The sequence below is a fragment of the Megalops cyprinoides genome, chromosome 1 (genome assembly GCF_013368585.1).
Source record: "Megalops cyprinoides isolate fMegCyp1 chromosome 1, fMegCyp1.pri, whole genome shotgun sequence".
NCBI classification, from domain to species: Eukaryota; Metazoa; Chordata; class Actinopteri; order Elopiformes; family Megalopidae; genus Megalops; species Megalops cyprinoides.
The window spans coordinates 19,705,409-19,726,423 of record NC_050583.1 but is presented as its reverse complement, the minus strand read 5'-3'; the positions used below and the strand labels follow the sequence as shown (position 1 = coordinate 19,726,423).

At 39.3% G+C, this 21,015-nt stretch overlaps 1 protein-coding gene across 1 annotated transcript; it reads right to left on the bottom strand.

Annotated features, from left to right (window-relative positions):
- Positions 1 to 804: 804 nt before the first annotated feature.
- On the bottom strand, positions 805 to 20,796 carry uts2r2 (urotensin-2 receptor 2). Its single transcript, XM_036545527.1, has 9 exons — positions 20,643 to 20,796; positions 19,363 to 19,580; positions 17,287 to 17,362; positions 17,068 to 17,110; positions 13,434 to 13,498; positions 12,797 to 12,853; positions 12,474 to 12,627; positions 9,811 to 9,934; positions 805 to 1,114 (listed from the first exon to the last, which is right to left on the bottom strand). The coding sequence occupies exons 1-9, from the start codon at positions 20,708 to 20,710 to the stop codon at positions 978 to 980; spliced, it is 942 nt and encodes a 313-aa protein (XP_036401420.1). The 5' UTR covers positions 20,711 to 20,796; the 3' UTR covers positions 805 to 977.
- Positions 20,797 to 21,015: the final 219 nt, after the last annotated feature.

Genomic DNA, 21,015 nt, shown 5'->3' with positions numbered 1-21,015 from the left:
AACTCAAGGTCTACATGAGGTGTTTGGTTAACCTCTACTGTGTCAGTTGGCAGTTCCAACAAAGGGAAAAAGTGTAATAAAAGAAGACCATTGTCTTGCCTCTACAAATACATGTTGTAATTCTTCCCACGACTGGTTAAGTTAGAGCCCCATTAGTGCATATCAGCACCAGGGCTGAAATGGGCCTCATGAGTATTAAAACAGGCTACTATGCCTGCTTTGAACTCTCAAAATATCCTAAACAAAGCACAAATATTAGACTTCTTTGACTAATATATACACAGAAGAAATCTAAACATGTTCAGCTTTTCAGTTTGTTCACAAAAAAATTCTTCCCTCAGCACTTGGTGCTTTGTTCATGCAAAAATGTAGGCAAGGACTCAGCTAATTGACTCATTGATTGATTGACGTCACTCTAGGGAAGATGGTCCAGAAGGGTTCTTTACTCCAGAGTTTTAAGAGAGATGAATTAGCTCTATCCATTTTCCCTGTGTCACCCCACCTCTTTAACCGCAAATTCTTTGAAATAATTTGTGCTCTTATTCAGTTTTTTTTTCCTTCTCCTCATGACAGCCAGTGAGAAACTAACAATGGCAAGAAAGGAAAAAAATAATTGGTGCACTGACATACAGCAGCGAGAAAAGAAATGTTACTACAAAACATAAAATATACCCATCTGACCATGTTGCAGTACATTCACTAATGAGGCAAGCTTTGGAGTGAAAAGGAAGCAAATCCTTCAGCAAAGGACGGGAAAGAAAGAGCTCCACAGGATCATTCTCTGACTTATTTCTTTTGCACTCACGTTTACTCTGCATTTTCTTTTTATTAACAAAGACAACAAAAAATGTACTGCCTGTATTGGCGCCACTCATCAGTATTAACCAGTATACCTCCTTTCTTTTGCCCATGCTCTGTGCCTGTTCTCCAGGAAGTCCTCCCAGCCAGCAAGGGGCAGTGTGTGACCCTGAGCACGCCTAAGGCAGGGCTGGGTCGGTGATCGCATGGGCCGGGTCGCATGTGAAGGAAACGGTGATGGCGAAGCGTGTGCCCCACCTGACTTTTTCGACACGGTGGAGGTTCTCCGATCCAGACGAGAAGAAAGACACCCGACCTAGAGGACGAAGGAGAAAATGCACATTAAGCGGAGCGTAGTAATGAGATCTGGGTGAAGGGAAGTAAGCTGGGACCAAAAAGAGGCAAAAGGGCTAAAACAGAGGATGGCAACATAGGCCTCCTCTGCAGAGAAGCGCAGAAATGATTCAAACAGCTAAATGAAAACACCATTGCCCATCTGACATCAAAAAACTCATTTGTTTCTTTGTAAAGAGTAAATAACTACAGCCCTGCAAGTGGTGATTATGTTCTGGCACATAGGGCTTTATTGTGACTTGGAACTGCTGGGCAAAATTACACAGTCGAAAGCCAGTTTGCAAACATTTTTGCAGTAGTAGTAGTACCTTTATGCAGTCAATGGTCATTTTCAAATGCATACTGTTTTGCAGCTAAACATTAGATTAATTGCTTGTACCACAATCATTCAAAACTGAGTCATGTGGGTTTCAAAGACAGGCACTATGATTCGATTTTCCTAATCTGCAGTATTTTAAGGTATTACACGTGTAAATGTAATCAACACACAAAATTGTGTGGTGCCTATTCCATAGAAAAATCCAAATGTTCTTGGAAGAGATGTAATTATACATCTCTTCCACATCAATGAGAAGTTTCGTTGAAATCCTTGGAATTACCCATTCATAATATGTTAAAGTGCTTGCTCACTAATTGACATCCCCTATAGGACCAACATTGGACGATGATAGCTAATTTTGGAATATAAGGTTTAACTTCATTAACTTTTTCTGCAATAATGTTGTTTAGCAAAGAACCCTGATGAAAGCAACAGAAATCCATAATGTCACTGCAGCAGGGGGCAGCGAAGCAGTTTTTCCCATGTATGTGGAGCCCCAACACCATAGATGATCTCATCAGCAACTGCACAAAATGCAAAAATATTAAAATGACAATACCAAAGAATATTTCAAATTGACAGTAAATATACGCACAAGTGTAACTGTTAGTTGTCATAAAATTAATCTGAGCATAAACACCATTTATGCCATTTAGGCCTTTTCTGTAACTTGCTTTTTAAATATATAGCTATATGGCTACATTGGAAAAAAAAAATCAGTTAATTGCTTAAATGCCAATACAGGAAAAACTATGAATGATCCTACAAATGATTATGAATAGCTTTTTTACATGAAACCTCACCTCAAGTGTACAGCTACCACACTGAATCTGAGAGGTACCCTTGAGCACTTTGTGTCCAAATTCTCTTTATTAATCAGGTGCATGAGTCATTTAAAAAACTCAAGTCAGAATCTGGCCTGTGGTTACATGCCTGTCCCATTTCCACTTACAAAAATGAGGAGTAATCACCTCAGCTCATTCGTATATTGCTCCCTGTCTGATTTCACCTCTAGTTAATCCACAAATGTGTAATTCCCTTTCCATTAATAAGTGTTGAAGTGCAGGGTGTTTGAATATTTCAGTAGTCTTGTGGTTGGTGACAGCGTGAATGATTCAGTGTAGTTTAATTTCCTTTTGCGTAAGTTTAGGGACTGAACTGTACTGAAAAAGCATGTATTCAAAGTAAAAGAATACAGAATATGTTCAAAGTGTAGGATAACAATCTGTTTGTAATGCAATCTCATAAAATACCTGTTTTCCTATTAAAAATCCTTGTGCATGTTGATGTTTTGTGAAATATATTACTAATGATGATATTTAGCTGACTTTATAGCAGGTCTATTTAATCTGCCTTGATTTATTATTTTATTTTAAAAATGCACAGTTCTTAATGTTGTCAGTTTGTTGACTGCCTATTCGTTGGACTCTTGTACATGAAATCACGGCAATAAAAATTTACAAATGCACTAGTCCAAACAATCAAACGTAGAGCTGCACGCACAAATGCACACAAGCAAACAAAAACAAAAGCACAAGCAACATCACATGATGGATTACTCAGGGGTAAAAATCTAAAAACAAAATTACAGCTATTCGAATGCATTTGGTTTCCTGTGACATTAAAACACGCAATTCATAAGATTCAGAGGTCAGTCTAACGAATAACGTTAAGGGAAGACTTTGGTCTCAGAAAATAACAAAAAGCGCCACAGCAACACAGAATTCACTTTTTTTCCTCATATGCTCCAAAAAGAACTGCAAATGCACTTAAGAATTCCAGCAATAGTTACCAATAGAAAAAAAATGTGTTGCAGATGTGAGTGTGTGTCCTGTAGTATCAACAGAAAGAACTGTGGGAGTCAAGTAGTTTAAAAAAAATATATAACCATTCATTTTCACTCTAGACTACAGACGAATAAGCTCTCTGCCTGAGTAGCCACAGTGCTCTGTGTTAGCGCTATGTCCATTCTCTGACAACCTTGCCCCAGACACTTTCCTGAAAGGCTGTGGTGGAGGGTGCACTCATGACTCCTGCTCTCATTCCTCTTTTTTTTTTCCTTGGCTCTGCACATTTATCAGTCCTCTTCTGGTTCATTCCTTCATTCCCATCTCTCCTCACCCACTCTTGCCCTTCAAACTTTCTCCCCTCCTTTGCCCTCTGCTTCTCCACTTGTCCTTCTCTCCTTTCCCCTGGTGCTGTCACTCCCCTCAGCATGAGCTGGGGCTGACTGTCTCTTTGTAGTCATAATTACAGACCATCCACCGTCATTATCTCCATGACCAGTAATTACCATTCTAATGTTCACAATCTCATTAGACAAGCATGTCTGGTAACTCAATGTGATATCACATACATTCTATTTTTGGAACCCGAATATGAACGCTTTACATTGAACTTCAGGGTAGGTCAGGATTTGTCAAAACCACTATTTTTATTTTTTAAAATATGATTTTAAATAAATTGTGTAAAGCAAATTGGAAGAAACACAACTGCTTTCTCTCAGTCGCGAGACCGTACCGCAGTGATTCTGGATTTGCACGGCTTCTTTTTTTTTGCCTTTATATAAATGATAAAGGTCTGTGCCATTTGTTTTCGAGCCGCCACAATGCAAGAGTGTTTCAAAAAAAAAAAATGAACAGCAAAAGCGCCGCATCTGTATTTGCATTAGTCCGTCACACACTGTCTCCTCTGTTTGTTCTCATCCGAAGGACGCCGTCACTGCTCATGACTGATGCTCCACTCTACACTACAGCCTAGAATAAAACACAAGCGAGCGCTGAACCAAAGAGACGGCTGCACAGAGCAGCGAGACGCCAGCCCCAGGATATTACCGCCGTTTCATACAGTATGCGTTAGCTCAGGCGCGGACACAGCTGGGACGTTTCAGGCTACGTGACATCTCCGTACTTGGGGTCTAAAACCTGAAAGTCTGAGAATGTGGGACGTTCGGAGAGAACTGAAGTTTTGAAGAGCCAGGTAGATTTAAAAAAGAGGTTTCGAACACGGCTCACGACCGTTCCCTTGATCTCCAAGTGAACCAGGCCAAGAAATAATGACAAGGATGGGAATAGATAGTAGGGAATCGCAGTTCACATTGAAGTTAAATGTAAATATCGAATGCGTGGCTTCAATCAAGCAATGCAGTAAAAAAAAATACCGCAATGTAAGTGACAGTAGAATTTCCATTCCATTCATTTCCATATCTAGGTAACACAAAAGCTGCAATTGTAAGCAGAGTGCACAGCCTCACATCTGACTCTAGTAGCCAGCGAGAATACATTCTGCCCTGTCCACTGAAGACATGTTTAGGTAGGTTCCCTGAAGCACTGGAAAATGCTGCAATAACAGATTCAAATAAATAGGGCACGGAAATGTTTCAGGTGAACGATTTGACACTGTACTACTATAGCTCACTATGTCACAAAGTGTACGGAAAGTTAATTATTAGCCATGTAGCATCGCAAACCCAGAACTAATTCTCTCAGCCTACAGCTAGTTAGATATGCATAGCCACAGCTCAATTCAGCTCAAAACAGCTAACTTTGTTATTAAGCACTCTTGTCTTTGCATCTAAAAATGACACATTCGTGTCCCCAGATTCAGCCTGCTCGTAAAGGGCTTAGATGCAGAAGTTCAGCCCATCTGTTGATACCTTATGTGGACCATGTTCCAAATACAAGGATGAACATGGGGCTGTGATGGTATTTAACAGTTCTTTCATAAAGCACATGCAGTACACTGCATTAAAAATACAACAGTGAATAAAAACAGGAAAGGCTTGATTTTAAGGCTGCTGTAAACTACTTACATGAATAACTGCTGAGAGTGAAAAAAGATACACAAACCAGATGCTTGAGTATTTAAATTGAAAAAGATAAACAAACAGTAAAATGAACATTACAAAAAATGGAAAAAAAAAAAACTAACATCAAATATGTCCTGTTTTCAAAGTAAATTGTGCTGTATGATAACTCTTGCAGAAACATTTGCAGTCATTAAGTGTTCATTAGTTTGTTGAAGGTAATTGTAAATGCATTTTGAAAATTGCTACATATTTCCAGAGAAGAACTATTCAAATGATAATGTGCGTCACAGAACTCAAATCCCAAAAGGTCATTTCCATCCACAAACGGCAATGATGAGATTGCATCCTTGGGCTATGGCATTTACTCCTCACAGAACACATAGTCAACGTACAGCATGAGCTAAAATCATTCCCAAGCTAATGCGATGAAGACAAAAAGGAACAGAAACAACTGTTAACTAAAAACTGTCTTTGTAATTGCTGTTTTTATGATTTTTACCATAAAAGAAGGAAACCCAAATAAGGGGTCTCCTAAACCTAGGTTAGGGATGTCTTAGACAACATAATTATACTAAGTTCAAAGCTTCACAGCCACAAAGCACTACTGACCATTTTCCAGGCAGTTTTTCTGATTGGTTTGGATGTTGTTGTTTTTTTCTTTCTTTACTTTCTTGTTAATGTCTATCTGTCATGATTACACCCAGTTACACTCCATGCCACCATACCACTATTCACCTCATGATTCACCAAGAGAAATATGTACAAAATACCCATCTTTGTTTGAAATAAATTACTATACATAGTACAAGTTTGTCCATGGAGTGGACCATGCCTTGGGAAAACAACAGTGCTGAATGAAAGGGAACATGCTTCCTTCCATTACTTATGGAATGCAAAAGTTCACAAGGCAAAAATGCTTGATTCTGATCATTATGCATCATTAAACACTGTAACTGAGCCTAAAGCAACAACATTCATTTTTTAAAAGAAGGTAACAAAGCGTATGAGAGAATCAAACCAATATATGAGACAAACCGTGGTTTTGTGCAAGTGCGATCACATCATTGCACGCACAGCTGGGGCATATACTGGTCACACTAAGTACACTACAGTCTCTAAGGCCTCCAGGTCAGTTATGACATTCTCCACCACTCTAGATGCTACATATTTATACTGATTATACTGGCACAACCTGAGGTGAGTAAACCAATATAAGGTATGGAAACTTATTCTTGCTGATAATCAAACAGTGCTTGAGAGTACAAAATATGTCTTCATCAAACAGAAACCCAGGAAGACCATCATGGTAACTTCACAAATGGATAACCCACAGCAATACACTTGGTTATTTTTTTACAGACCAAAATCAAATTCAAACCACCAGTGACATGACTGCAACCCAAATGTGGCGCCTCTCTTATTTCTTCATATTCCTATTCTATTTAAGTTTTGTGTACATGTGCGCTTGTTGTATTGGTGTAATGTCTCACCATACCAGTCTAGCCAAAGTAGACTTCAGTTTGGCTACCACCTGAGTTAACCTACCTAGGGATTTACACACTCAGAGTAAAAGCATGTAGAATGGTCCTTGGTCTAGCACTACATATTATTTTGCTTTAAAAAAGAGCCACTGTAGCTTACCTCAGACAAGTATAATGTCGATAAGAAGGGATGTTATTTAAAGACTCATACAATTGACTGCTCAACCATCTATAGATTTTCTTTTTATGTGTCTGCTTAGAATGAAAATTAAATTAAAGCACAGCTACAGTTCAACAGGGTTTGGAATCTGCTTAAACAATGTGCTTGTCAATAGTTATAGCTGAAAGGAAAAATATAACATTACACAAATTGAAGTGCAGCACTGCCACCAAATCCCTGAAATATGAATGCAAATACATCATTCTAAAATACTCTCACTGACCTCACTTTTAATGGATAATTCTATTGGTAACCGTAGAAACAGTTTTTACTCTGTGCCCACTGGTTTTGACTTATCAATAGATGACACTATTATTCATTGTTCATTATTTCATCAAAATAATTGCCTACCTATTATAAGTCCATAATACTGGACACCAAAAGGATGTAAAATTGCTTTAGTTAACAGCATTATTCCTAAAATGCTGCATAAACCATGTTTGAAATGACATTCTCTTTTATGATTGTGACAACGTGACACATGTCTTAAGTTTCTTAGGTAAAACAGGACTGCATAGTTGAAAACAGGCCAACGAATCTTTTGGTCAAAAGCTGCCATATGCCCTTCATCTCCCGCCTCCCGCCTGGCCAGCCTGGCAGCCTGTCTTCTAGTGAGTTAACATTTCAAATAAACTGTAGGAAAATATGATGCTATTCAGACGCTAACTCCACCAACAAACTCAAGCAGCATGGAGTCACAACAGCTCAGATTTCAATCGTTAATTACTACTATTACCACTTCAAAGAGGATAGCTTGCCTGCCCACTTCATACATTAAAATCTCTGTCTCAAACAGTTGGTGAGCACCTGGCATTGGTAACTCCAATCAACATCGATTAAGCAGCCTCAGGCGAAACTCCCATTCTGTCAATTGCGGACTGTGAGAGGAAGAGTAGGAAAGCACCGCCTCTCTGCCTTGTTTTACCTCATACAACCTAACTTTCTCATCCGGGCCGCAACACTGCTACAGTCGCAAAATTTCACCTGTGAAAACTGAATTTCCTTTGCTTCTCCAATGCATACATTTCAGTAAAATCTTGTGCAGTGTGAGAGTTTTCAAAAGTTTTCTAAAAATGTGCCTATGCTTGGAGTGGAGCGGAGCGCTGGAGATGTGTCTCCATGAGTGACATGAAGTGCCAAAGTCAAAAGTTTGGACACAGTTTTCCTTCTTTATTTTTGCTATTTTCCACATTTTAGAATAATCGTAAAGACATCAAAACTATGAAATAACACAAACGGAATTATGCAGTGACCAAAAAAGTGTTATAAACAAATCAAAACTCTCTTATATATTTTTAATTACCTTTATTTTTGGAAAGAAATCCAGACATCGGCATCAACTTCACTATTTATATTTATCTAAGAAACAAATTTCAAGTATTTAAGCATACGTCTTTAGATCAAAATGTCTTTGAGTGCATGTTTCACGTTACCTTAATCAGGTGTGTCCAAATGGTTGACTTGTACTGTGTAATCTATTATTCACTATAATCTGCTATTGTTAAAGGGTTACCCAGAGTGTCTCTGCTAAGAGATCATGAACGGCATGCTCATTATCATGGAGAAGAATAATGAAGTTGCTGAATTCTCTTAAAAAAACGGTGAAGCTATGCTCTCCTGTGTACTCAACCATGGGAATCTGGATGTCAAAGAGGTACATTTTAATTACATTTATTGTGAGCAATTTCCCAACTGGAAACATTAAATATGGACCTGACTTGAACATTTTAAGACTGAGATTTTGCATAGCCAGGTTAGGTACATCTGTTAAATTTTAATGAAACTTTATGAGCTATCTGTTTTACTAATTTTATCAGATATGTTTACTGGGACATTCTGTACTAAGGATGCACATGTCTTTGCAAAGCATTCCCTTCAATGTGATTTTGTCCCCCTTGCTCTGCTCCACAGCTATTTTTGTTGTTAATCCTTGTGCCAGTCAGTGTCTCCATAATCTCCATAATCAGGTGAGCACTATCCTGTTGAGCAGCAGCAAATAGTAAATTTTTGTCCTTATAACTGCCACAATTGCCAGCTGTACACTGCAAGCTACACAAAAGAAAACAAATGCTGCATTCATCCTTTTTTGAGGAGCCTTGGCCACCTCCACACCTCAGTGCCTGCGTTATCTGAAATGATGGCATGTCCTTGTCATCGCCTTAAAAAAATGTTTTCTCTACTTACATTTCCCGCCCCACAGCAGTCAATATTTACTTGTCACAAGACATAGTTGAGTGTACAGTGGAGTTTGCAGCAAAATGGAAATCCACACACAGACGAGCAGAAGCAGCACTGCTTTTTTTCTTCAAAAGCATGAATGCAGGGAACTGTTTCAAGGCCCCCCATGTTTACATCACTCTCCATAGCATTCCACTATTTTTTTTGAGGGTCAGCAGGAGTATACAGTGGGCAGGTATTTCTGTATCATTTCACTAGCTAGAAATTCCTCACAGGTCCTCTGTCCATGGTACCACAGGGGAGATACATGTTTTGCTAAACAGGGCAGCTTCTCGTGGTTCTCCCTCACCTTAAGACTGTCTTGATATGTGAGAATCATCTGTGGTGAGGGAGAACCTGGAATCTATTTTAATACCGTGGGAAAGACACCATTCCCTGGAGACAGCTAGTCTCAGCTAGCTGAGCTAGTTAAAACACAATCCACCTTTTCCCCTCAAGTTTCTCCTTACTCTTAAACATGTACCATATTTTAAAACTCTAGCAGAGACTGAATATTACACACATTATGTGTAATACTATAGTATAGATCTGAAAAGTGCTGAAAAACTGGACAGTTCACTCCTCTATACTATATGCACTACACCCTTCTCACCTGCACGAGGCTCCACAGTTCGGTTACCATCTGTGTCCATGAAGATAAAGCGCCCCCCACCGAAGTCACTGCCATAGTCTGACAGGTACAGCAATGACGTGTAGTCAAAGGAGCCATACGTCACCTGCAGGAAATGAACACAGTAGTGAGGGCTGAAACATTAAAGACATCGCTGGAAGTGATTTTACCAAATATCTAGAGGAGCTGCAACCCCACAGGCTACAGAGATACCTTTCATTAACCTCGGAAACCGCAGATGATTTAATTACCCATCAAATTAGCTAGTCAAATTTGATCGTCAAGAACCAAAAGGAAGCGAAAACCACAGATCTCCATGACTAAGAAAAACAAGGACCTTTTCACCAAATTTCATTCCTACAGATACCTTATATTTACTGCTCACACATATAAACAGAGAAAATATACTTCTTTAAGATAATGAATTGCAGTGAGTAGCTAAAGTGGCTTGCATATTCACAGCCAGCTAACATCTGTATCCTTCAAAAAATCCTTAATTTGGACAAACTCAATTCTTAAGTTAATATTTTTAATAAGAAATTCTGAAAACTCCTTAATATTAAAGACACGTTATCTAGTTTATCTGTAACTGTTATGGTACAATTATGGTAATGTAGCCTCAGTGCAAACATTTAAGGATCTCACCTAAGGATGCTACCTTGGATGCAGCATCCAAGAATGTAACAGCATAATTATCATAATCATCATGTACTATGTTTATGAAACAAAATGATCTTGCAAGTGCTGACACCATTACAGTAACTCTATCCAGATAACTGAACTAATTTAGGTAAACTTCCACAGTGTACAGGACAATTTCAAGTGTTTGACCAATGACAATGACAAAGACAAAGACAATTGATACCTGAGAGACATGAAAATATTTAGATTTAAGTTGGGTTGACTAGGAGCAATTAAGCATTAGGCGAAAGAAAGTTGTCCTATTTTGCTTCAGTTTGTTCAACTGTATGGGCAAACATGAAAACCTAAAAGAAATCAGACAGAGGTGATATAGCCACATGCAGGCAGCACATGGTTTGGCTGACAAATTAGACATGTAAGTGAAACACTGCAGGCTCAGTTCCCTAGCGGGGAGCTATCGTAATACCCTTGAGCACAGTGCTTGACCAGAATTGCTTCTGTAAGTATCCAGCTGTATAAACAAGAACTGTGAACATCACACTGGATGAGGGCATCTGGCAAGCAACAAAAAAAGAATAATAAAAACGCAGCAAATAATTGAGCCCCAAACAAAGAGGCTGGTAGCTGACCAGGGGATATCTAAAAATTCTAGAAACTTTTTTTCAGAAGAGTGAAACTAACCCAAAAAATAAACAACAATTGTTGTAGCTGTAGTTCTCCAGACACACCATATGCACTGCTTTTTACTCAATAATTAATCTGAGCAGATACTGAAATCTGTTTGACATACCTAAATTTCATTTTCCATTTTCTTTGTGAAAGATATGTGCCATTAGATGGGGTTATGTGCTAAGTAAAGTTGCTCTAGACCCTACGGAAAACAAATTACTCTTAATCAACAAAATGGAATGCGTCTGTATTGTGTAAGGAGCTTAAATAAATAGAAATAACCTGTAGACATACCTTTACCTTTTGATCAAACATACATCCAGCAGACCATATCTGTAACAAAGAGCTAACTGCAGATACTTGTCAATGTCAAATCCAGGTCAGTGTTTATAATTCAAGCCTGATTCACTGGGAGCTCATCTATACCAGTGACAATGTGCAGGACCAGACTATGAAACACTGGCATTGTGTGTAGCAAGTGAGCAATTTGTAAAAGACAGCAAAGTGATCTCTTTAATGTCTAAAAGGGTGATTATGTTATGTTTTAAGGTAACTAAGGTAAGAACTGCAAGCAAACACAAGTTGTCAGAGACTCAAACAAAACAAACCCTTCATCTAATTTTTCCCACTGGCTGTTTTAAACATAAATAGAACTTACTTTACAATTTTTAAAGATCAATGCTTCATTGCCGCCAACAAAAAGCACTGAACAGCAGACGAACATAACAGGCCTAAATGAAACTACTTTAAACAGGCAATTCAAAGGGGGAAAGAATTTTGAAGTTTAATTTGATCAAATCTGTTTACTTTCTATTAAAGAGTACAATGTTTGCACAAAATAAATCCATAAATAAATAAAGGTATGCTATTTGGGTTTTGTTGTGGTATAGTATCTATACAGCTTTGAAATTACCTTGATTCAACTTTCTTTTATTGTTTTGTCATATTAAGAAACCTTTGTTGAGAAATCTAGCTAAACAATCAAAGCCATTCAGTTTACCTTTTTTGTCTGCTCTCACTTTACTTTATGGACTTCAACTTGTAATTATGCGTACACATAAAAGTGCATAATATTAGGCATCCCTTGTTTTTGACACAGTTAAGATCTAGAATACAAGAGGGAACAGATTGCAGGAGGCTGTCTGGATGCATAGAGTGCAATGTGCCTTGCCTCAGTGTGTGTTTGTATGTGCTAAGCAGAGAGGTGAATGTAAGCGCTGTCAGTGTATGCAGGAGACTTATGCCAGTGCACTTCTCACTGAATGTCCATAACTAGGTATATGTGTATGTGGTATGAGTGCGAGTGTGTGTGTGTGTCTGTGCACGTGTGCTACCTTGTCGATGTGTGGATGCCAGTATTCATCATGAGTGGTCTTGGCCTCGGTGCTATTGATGCGGGAGAAGAAGGTGGGCTTGGTGAGGTACATGCGGGCGGGGTCCAGTCCAAACGTCTCTGCTATCACCCCCTGAATCCTCGCTCGCACTGCCCTGAGATGGACGTACATAGAAAACCTTATAATCTGAATGTGCATGAGAAAAACAACATGTGTTCATCTTGAATGTAAATCACCCAAGCATCTGCCCACAAGGTTACTAATGAATCACACTTCACACTTGAAGGATGCATGAAAAGAAGTATGATCAGTGATCAGCATACCGGTAGAGCTGGAAGTCCTCCTCAGAAAATACTTCCTTTATCTGCTCCCCAAAATACCTAGACCAACAGAGAGGAAGGGAAAGAGAGTGGAAATTACTTTACCAATGGTAAAATGGACCCGGCACTGTAAGAGTTATTCACCAAGACTTAAAAATAGCTACTGCATAAACACGTTAGCTACCTGATTATCGACCATTAATGAGGAGCCATAATTAGTATGCGAGTGGTGGCTGGATCGACACACAGCCAACTGTGTGACATTGTCATAACCAATGAAATACACAGCTGTCGCAGCCTTGCTTTGGGGAACTTAAGGCCGTCGGTCGTCATGACCCTGAGCTCTGGGACATGGACAGGGAACAGAGATGGGCCAACAGGGAATGTTCCAGAGCGTGAGCAGGCAGCAGAAACAGTAAACAACAATCAGACCGGCCTCCGCGGGGAGGACAGGGTTTTGTGGCAAGATTATCATGCTCTGCGTGAAGAAACCCTCGGATTTAAAATCTGAATTCCCCGCAGTGATGTTCTTTGATCTATAGAGAAAACATACAAACGGCCAAACCAAAGGAAATGGGGTGGTCAGACAGGGAAATCACAAAGCATCCAGATGATCTGTTTGAGATCAGTTTTCCCTCACCTGTAGATGTTCACAAACTGCTTCCCCATTGACAGGGCCCCAGAATGTAAATCCAAAATGGAAGCCTGGATGGGAAGATATGGAAAACAATGAAAAAAATCAAGCTCTGTGCATTAGGATTTTGACTTGATCCCTTATCATAAAACCCACAGAGTGGGAGTTGGTTTCTGTGAAGATACTGTCAAACCAAATGTTGATATAAATGTTATACTGGTGAAAAAAAGGATAGATCAGGTTCTACTGTGGTTCAGCCAAACTCAGCCAGACTGCTGTCTTGCTGCCTCAGGCCACTTCAACCAACCACACCTTCTCTAGGTGAACCTATCTGGGCCTGGCTGATAAGGTACAGTTTTCAATTACAGCTTTAAGGCTGTGGCACATCACACAAATTTTAACAGAAGGAGATACAGGCAAGTGATATATATGTATAGGTATGTGGACATCTTGGCAGGAGAAAAGACATAAATTGTCAAGATATTATTTTGCACAGGTTTTGTGAGTGTCCTATTGAAAAATAATGGAATACTAGGCAGGAAAGTACCTAGGCACGAAAGCCAGGTTACCTATTACATTATTTTACATGCATTTAGCAGATGCTGTTATCCAGAGCGACTTCTAGCACAATAGAATATAAATGTATCCATTCAAGTTAGATGAGCAACAGTGTCAGAACAGGCTAACAACACTCCCAAACCAGTGAGTGTGAGCGTAGCGCCATTCAAGCTCTACCACAAGTTAATCTGAGAGAACCTGCATTTCAGTGAGCTGTCCCTGGATCACCTATATTGACTCACTACACAGTAAATGGATCACGTTGTGAAAGAGGCTCCCTCCCTGCAGTCAGCAACCCCCCCCCTTCATTAAATACCTTCACACTCAGTAAGCAAACACTTTGCATTCAGCTGCAGGGTGGAAAACAGCAGGGTCATTCACGAACTCTCCAAATCTGTTTATGCAAAACATCCTCAAAACCACAAGAATGTCCCCCTCACCCAGCTAAAGCCCTGTTAGAACCCACTTATACTGGAGTTTCGATCATCAGGTTTGAATCAGGTCAGGCTAAAAATATCATTAAGGACCCCCACTTGGGCCACATTTGGCTGGAGTATGTTAATGTAAAATATTTCAAAGAGAATATGCACTTAAGAAAAACTGGCCAATGACTAACCGTTGTAGCCTGAAACATTTCATGCTGCATTATTATTATTATTCTTTGATGCTCTCATGTCAAATGACCACAGGGCAGCGTGTTGGTTAGTTGTTGCTGGACAAAAATAGAATCTGACATAATTATCTAAAAGACAGCTTATCGGGAAATGTGCTCTGGTGGCAATTAGCTCAAAGGGAAAATCTGAGAGACAGAAAAACATTGATTTGGTGGTTAACAGTGAATGTACCTTCCATTTTCTACAGGGCAAAATATGCAAGAACTAAAACAGTAGAAAGACCAGGACTTCCTTTCTACTATAACATGCTCACCACCAGCTTTAGGCTGCATCACATGCTTTCATTTTCTGATGGCATCTTGACAGTTTAAATTGAGTCGTTTAGGGTATAAGTGCAGTATCTTCTATGAAAAGTGCTCTGTTTGCTTTTAGGTACCTAAATTAAAAAAAATTGCTGCTATCTTCAATAACCAAACTTGCAATTTTAATACATCATACATATTACATTGTGTTATATATATATATATATATACAAGTGTGCTAATATTTGTGGGGTAAAAAGTACACATTTATGATTAGCACAAGTTGGGCCAGGTCAGACTTGGATTTATGAATCTTTATGGACCTTTGGATTGAGTCAGGTTAAAACTGAAATTTCACCAGATGTCATTCAAGGTCAATTCAATCTTAGGCTGGATCCACCTTACTTTTGAGGCCCGATATCTACAAATATCTGCACTTCTCAACACTCCGAGGATTCTTGCTTAATTGCTTGTGGGCAAACTTCAGCCCAGTGAGTGTTTTCATGAAGCCGCTCTAAGAGAGTAGTATATAGCTAATGTCAGGAATTTATTTTACAACTGTAGTATTGCAATAGGTAATACCAGGTAAAAGGGTGGCTTAAATTGCTAAAGCTAGATAAAGAATTTAAAGGTCCTTTATCGATTATTGTAAAAGGTTGGCCAGTTGTGTTTTCTCAGTGAAAGGATAAGAACCACAATTTAAAGCTACAGCCTCTACATTAATACACAAAGCAATGTTTGTCCAATCAGAACAACAGTGAAGGATATTTCATACTGGTGAAAGTATCCGTTTTTAAAGAAAAATATCACAAACTTTGAATGGTTGTTTGTGTCTGTTCAAGTAACCGCACAATTAGTTAACAACTGTGATCCAACCCAGGATATTCATTTACCATTTACCATTCAGTTTAAAAATATTTCAGTTCCTTTATTTCTTTTACAAAGAAATTTTACATTGATCAATGCCACAGCTAATACCCACACAGTTTTTAAAGGGTCACAATGCTGGGCCTTGGTCTCACTTAGGTTTCCTACCCCTGGCGTGAATAATAATTCATCATCAACTACAATTATGCACCAGACCTGGATTTTCCAGGATTGCACATTTTTAAAGTAAGAGCTCAGAGGCTGAGCATGCTGGAACCCTGACTCATCTAGGCTTAGCAGTTGCTGATCTCCAAAGCTCAGCTTTCACCTGGAGCTTTCCTTTTTACCGCAAATTACTGCAGCCTGAAGGAAATGAAGTAACGAGGCCATTCAGTCCAATATGATATGAGACACTACAAAAGTCTGAAACTGCAGTCTTTTGGTGGACCAGTTTTAATTGCTTTAATTGTATCCTATTTTAAATGCTCCAAACGCACAGAAACAGAAGACTTCCAAAATAACAAAATAACTACTTTCTAAAGGCTGGGTCAAAAATATCAGTTACCCACTGAAATGACAGGAGGATATGTGACCTTGCAAACACTCAGTTCCCCTGGGGGGAGTTTAAGTTTTACAGTTATGCAGGGAAACATCAGCAACACAAAGCAATGTGCATTTAAATTAAAATGTATCTATTACCACACTACAATATAATGATGCAAGACCCCAGAGAAATGCACACATTATTCAAGCAGGTTCGCATAATATTACTCTATGTGCGTAATTTATGACAGGCACTCTTTTTTCACTATTGTCCATACAAATACATACATAACTGAAGCAATACATTAATATTTCATAGTGGAGTCTTTTCTTGGAAGATAATGAGAAGTGCGCTACCGAACAAAGCAACTTCTCAGGGACACAACTGCTTCCACTGACCACAGGCTGTGGAATTCACCTGGGATCCCACTGTATAAAAATTTCCATAAACACAATTGCTGGTCCAGTGCATATTCACAAGTAAAAAGGTACGGCTGGAGCGATTACTGACAGAGCTGGCTCCTGTAGCAGTCTGCCCTCTAGTGTACAATGCTGGAATGGTTATCCATTAGAGTCCTCTGAACTTCATGATACAAAATCAGCTAGGAGAAATGATTCTGTTAAGCTAGGAACCATGATATTACAGAGAAACACTGCTCATTTCATCTACTCATCATTCTTTGTCTGTTTAATAGATGGGCTCTGTTAAACTTGTAGCTTTCTACTGGTATATTATTCTATAGGTTGACTACTCACACCTCCATCAGACCCCGCCAGTGCCATCCCCCTGTCTGCCAACCTGCAGGTGAAGACAGGAATAGGCAGGTAAGCTGAGTGCAAGTGGACACACACACAGGCAAAGCCATGGGATTTCATAGAAGAGACTTTAAAAGGCTTTCTCTGAGAGCAAGTGGGTCAGCCCACAAGAGTGTATTAATTTTGTCTGACACTCTGTGAGAGAGTGGACTTCCTCACCTCCTAAGTCCCCCGGCCTCCTCACGGGTGACTACATTGTCTGTCACGGCTCGTCCACAAGTCTGGGGGGTACAACCTGGGAGCAAGACATGTCACGTCACACGAAAAGAAAGGGGGGGGGGGGGTTCTGGCCATGAAGGAGGGGGGCTCTGACCCATCACAGCAGGTAATGTGTTCATGAAAAACATGTTGTTTTTTACACCAAAAATGTAATGCCTTTGCATTTCTCAAGCTGTGTAAAGCAACAGGTGAAAACTGGTTTGTCTGTGAATTATGGTTTCATCCAAAATAAGATATCTGTTGCACGTCTTCTTTTCCTTTCATTCGGGTGGAATAATTTACACCCTTTGTGATTGCTGTGAAAAATATACTACGATCTCAAACAAACAAAAAATATTTCTTTCAACAAGATATATAACACCAGTGCCTCTTTTTTAATAGTGTTTTCATTCTGGACGCATTTTTGTCTTCTTGTTGATTTATGGACAATGGAAAATGTGTGGCCTGGACTAGGGCCACAGGAGCACTTGTTAACTCAGGAGTACTCCATGTTTGGGGTGCTAGTGCTTTTGAAGTGGTTGTGGAGGTAATACATTCCATATGCGAGAAGCTCAGGAGAGCTGTGGAGAGGAGGTAAAGGCTGCCCATCACGCACCAGTGATCTAAGGCCCTGTGCCAACCACTCGAGCAGCTGCAATCCTCTTCTTTACACATGCATTGTCTCTTTGACTTGAGTAATATCAGCCACATAGTTTCAACTCGTAACTGTGCAGTGTTTTATTATAAAGAGTCATCTTCCCACCCCAAGGTTTGATCAAACAAAAGCATTTGCGAGTACTTTTTGTCCGTTTGCAAGTACGCCTTCAATTTTGCATTTTCGTCTCATTTTGGCACAATGCAGCCACATTATACACTAACACATACTGTATAAGCATACCACTTACTGGTACAATTCAGGCTCCATATTCAAAAATACAATACCAAGCACTAAATGATTACCTACTGTCTCCATTTTATTTGTAATGGACTCTTGTTAGATCTTAACTCCTTCAGCTATATCATTGATCTCATAAATGTACCTCATGAAAAGGGCAATTAAGTAAACTAAATGGATTGTTGAATTACTCCTGAAGCTGGATCAGGTAGCCGACTTTCTCAGGTTTAGTTGCCATAGCCTATATACTGTCCATCCAGTTTTGCCATATTAGACCCTAATTTCAATTACACACTTTACTGTTTTTATTTTACTTGTAAACTGCTTGAAGCAAGCAGCCTATTCACTTGAGAGACATTTTCAACTTTACCCTGTGCAAGTCAACATAACCCCAGTCTCAAACCTATAAATCCATACAGTCTTTAAGTGAAAAGAGAACATTACAAAGGACAATCAGACAATCTCTGTAAGAGCCCCTCAGCATACTATTGTTTACCAGAGTGCTGTAAACCAGGTGACTGAGGTCATTTTTATTCATTTAATTATGAGGAGAACAAGGTTCCAGACTGATGCATTTTACCTCCATCAATAAAAGCATAACAGGACCCTGTTCTTCCCTGTTATGTGTATTAAAATATTATTGTTCTGCAGCTTAACATTCATAACAATTTAAATGAGCATTCCCATATATGTGGTAATCTTTACTGTTACTTCCATATTTCATTTTCTCATTTTTCCATTGGAGGGGAAAAATGAGAAAGTACAAAAATGGTTGAAGGAAAACTGGGTAAAGATAAAGTCAATGGGCATGATTCATGTCACATGAAGAAATTTTATGTCATCATAATTCTTTCACCTTAATTTACACACATTTACCACGGGAAGATCTCTTAAGGCCAGCAGCATTGCTAATTCACCAGCTAAAAATAATGAAGACAGACCGTTCTGAAACAGTTTTGAAGAACATTGTATTTTACTGTTTTAGATTAAATCAGATCCCTCAATTTACCTCAGCGTCTTTGCACTAATATAGTACATACTTAGCGAAAACCAGTCACACGTTAAAAAACACAAATCTTGAATGATGAGACAGGAGGGCAAAACAGACCACTTCCTGAGAGCGATGAAGGGCCTTAACTGACCTGGGTAGCGCTTGTAACTGTCATAATCCTCAGAGCACTGGACCTTGAAAACCCTTGGCTGCTGGACGACCTCACCTTGCCGGACAAGGGTCTCTGTGATGTCACTGTCAAAGCTGAAGTACAGCCAGCCCGCTCCACCACATGCCACAAAAGCTATCAAAACCAGTAGAAAACTCCGGGGCCCTTTCCAAAAAGAGGCCTGTCGGTGAGCATTTCCCCTGCAGGAATGACAGGTTTCAGACATGTAAAGCTGGGCAATTAATCAATTAAAACTAATCAATTAAAAAAGTCACAAAATTTTGAAGTCAGAAAATTGTATTCTTTAATCTTCACAAATTCCATTTGTTTTCCAAAGAGGAAAACTGTGCATGAGGTAGCAAGCCAGTGCCCTGCCAAGACTGACACAGGGACAAGAAGCGTATGTACCAACCAGTAAAGGTTTATTTTAATTAACAAGAAGCATGTACAGATTATTAGGCAATGTTCCCATAAACCTACATAATTACACTTCCTGCCCTAATTATTCTCAATTCGAGAAAATGGTTTTGAAACTATCATTTGTTGATTTCTTTCTCTCATGTATCACAATCACGGCAAAAAAAAGTTTTCCTTATTAAAACGAAGTTTGTATTTCTTGCTCTGCAGATAAAGGTTGACTGCTTGATTGCTTCTGTGACCTGCATCTTAACGCAGACCTACTGTGAAAAAAGGTACTAATATTGCCATCTAGTGGATGGGTCGGAACTGAAAGATATTTAGTTTTATTTTGTCCCTTGACATGAGCAGAAAGAAAATTACGCGCAATTCCGTGCTATAAATGAAAACTCAGAAACGGGGTTCAAAATGGTCAAAAATTAGTGGATAACTAATTCACTTAGGGGCTGTAATTAGTTCTCTTACACTGTGCTTTTCTAAAAACCATTACAAGTAAGATGCCCAATATCCAGCTGCGCAGCCTTGCATGATTGTCACATCATTTGCAGAATGGGATATTAACAGGCCAACTACCTTTCAACTTGAGCAGGTTCTTGGTGGTCATGAACTCGCCACTAGTCTCGTTGACCAGGCTGTGGCTGTGCTGAGCTGTCCTTCGATAAGCAGCTATCTAGCTTTTTATCTGGACAGCTCGACAGTGAGCTTACCGTCATACCGGCTTGGCTAATTAAGTGAACTATACCTCACGTGGATATGTGAGAGTCACTTGAGTGTCCCGCCACTTTCTTTCATTAAAACGATGCAAGCTAGAAATAGCTTGGTAGGTAGCTCACTAGCTAACTTACCTTTTAATTTTTTTTTCAATCCCGTTATTGTCAGTTGATTTCGCATTCGCTCTTCGTTGTATAGGCATTTTGCAGGCTCTGCCTTATGTTAGTAAAGGCCTGAATGATTTTTGGCTACCTACGCGGTGGACAGTACTGTGTTCATCTTCATTCATAAACCATGATCCAATACATAAGATTAGACCCTAAGAACCGCGTCACTCCAGTATTTTAACTGGTTCTTACATATGTCTATATTTTCATTGGTCTACATTTTCATGCGTCTACAGTTTGATGACGCGGCGCTGTCTCGAATTCACACGTAGTTGGCTAACGCATGTCGTGGCGTTTGTTTTTCAGCTGAATTTAGTTCATTTGTGTATGCAATTCTTAC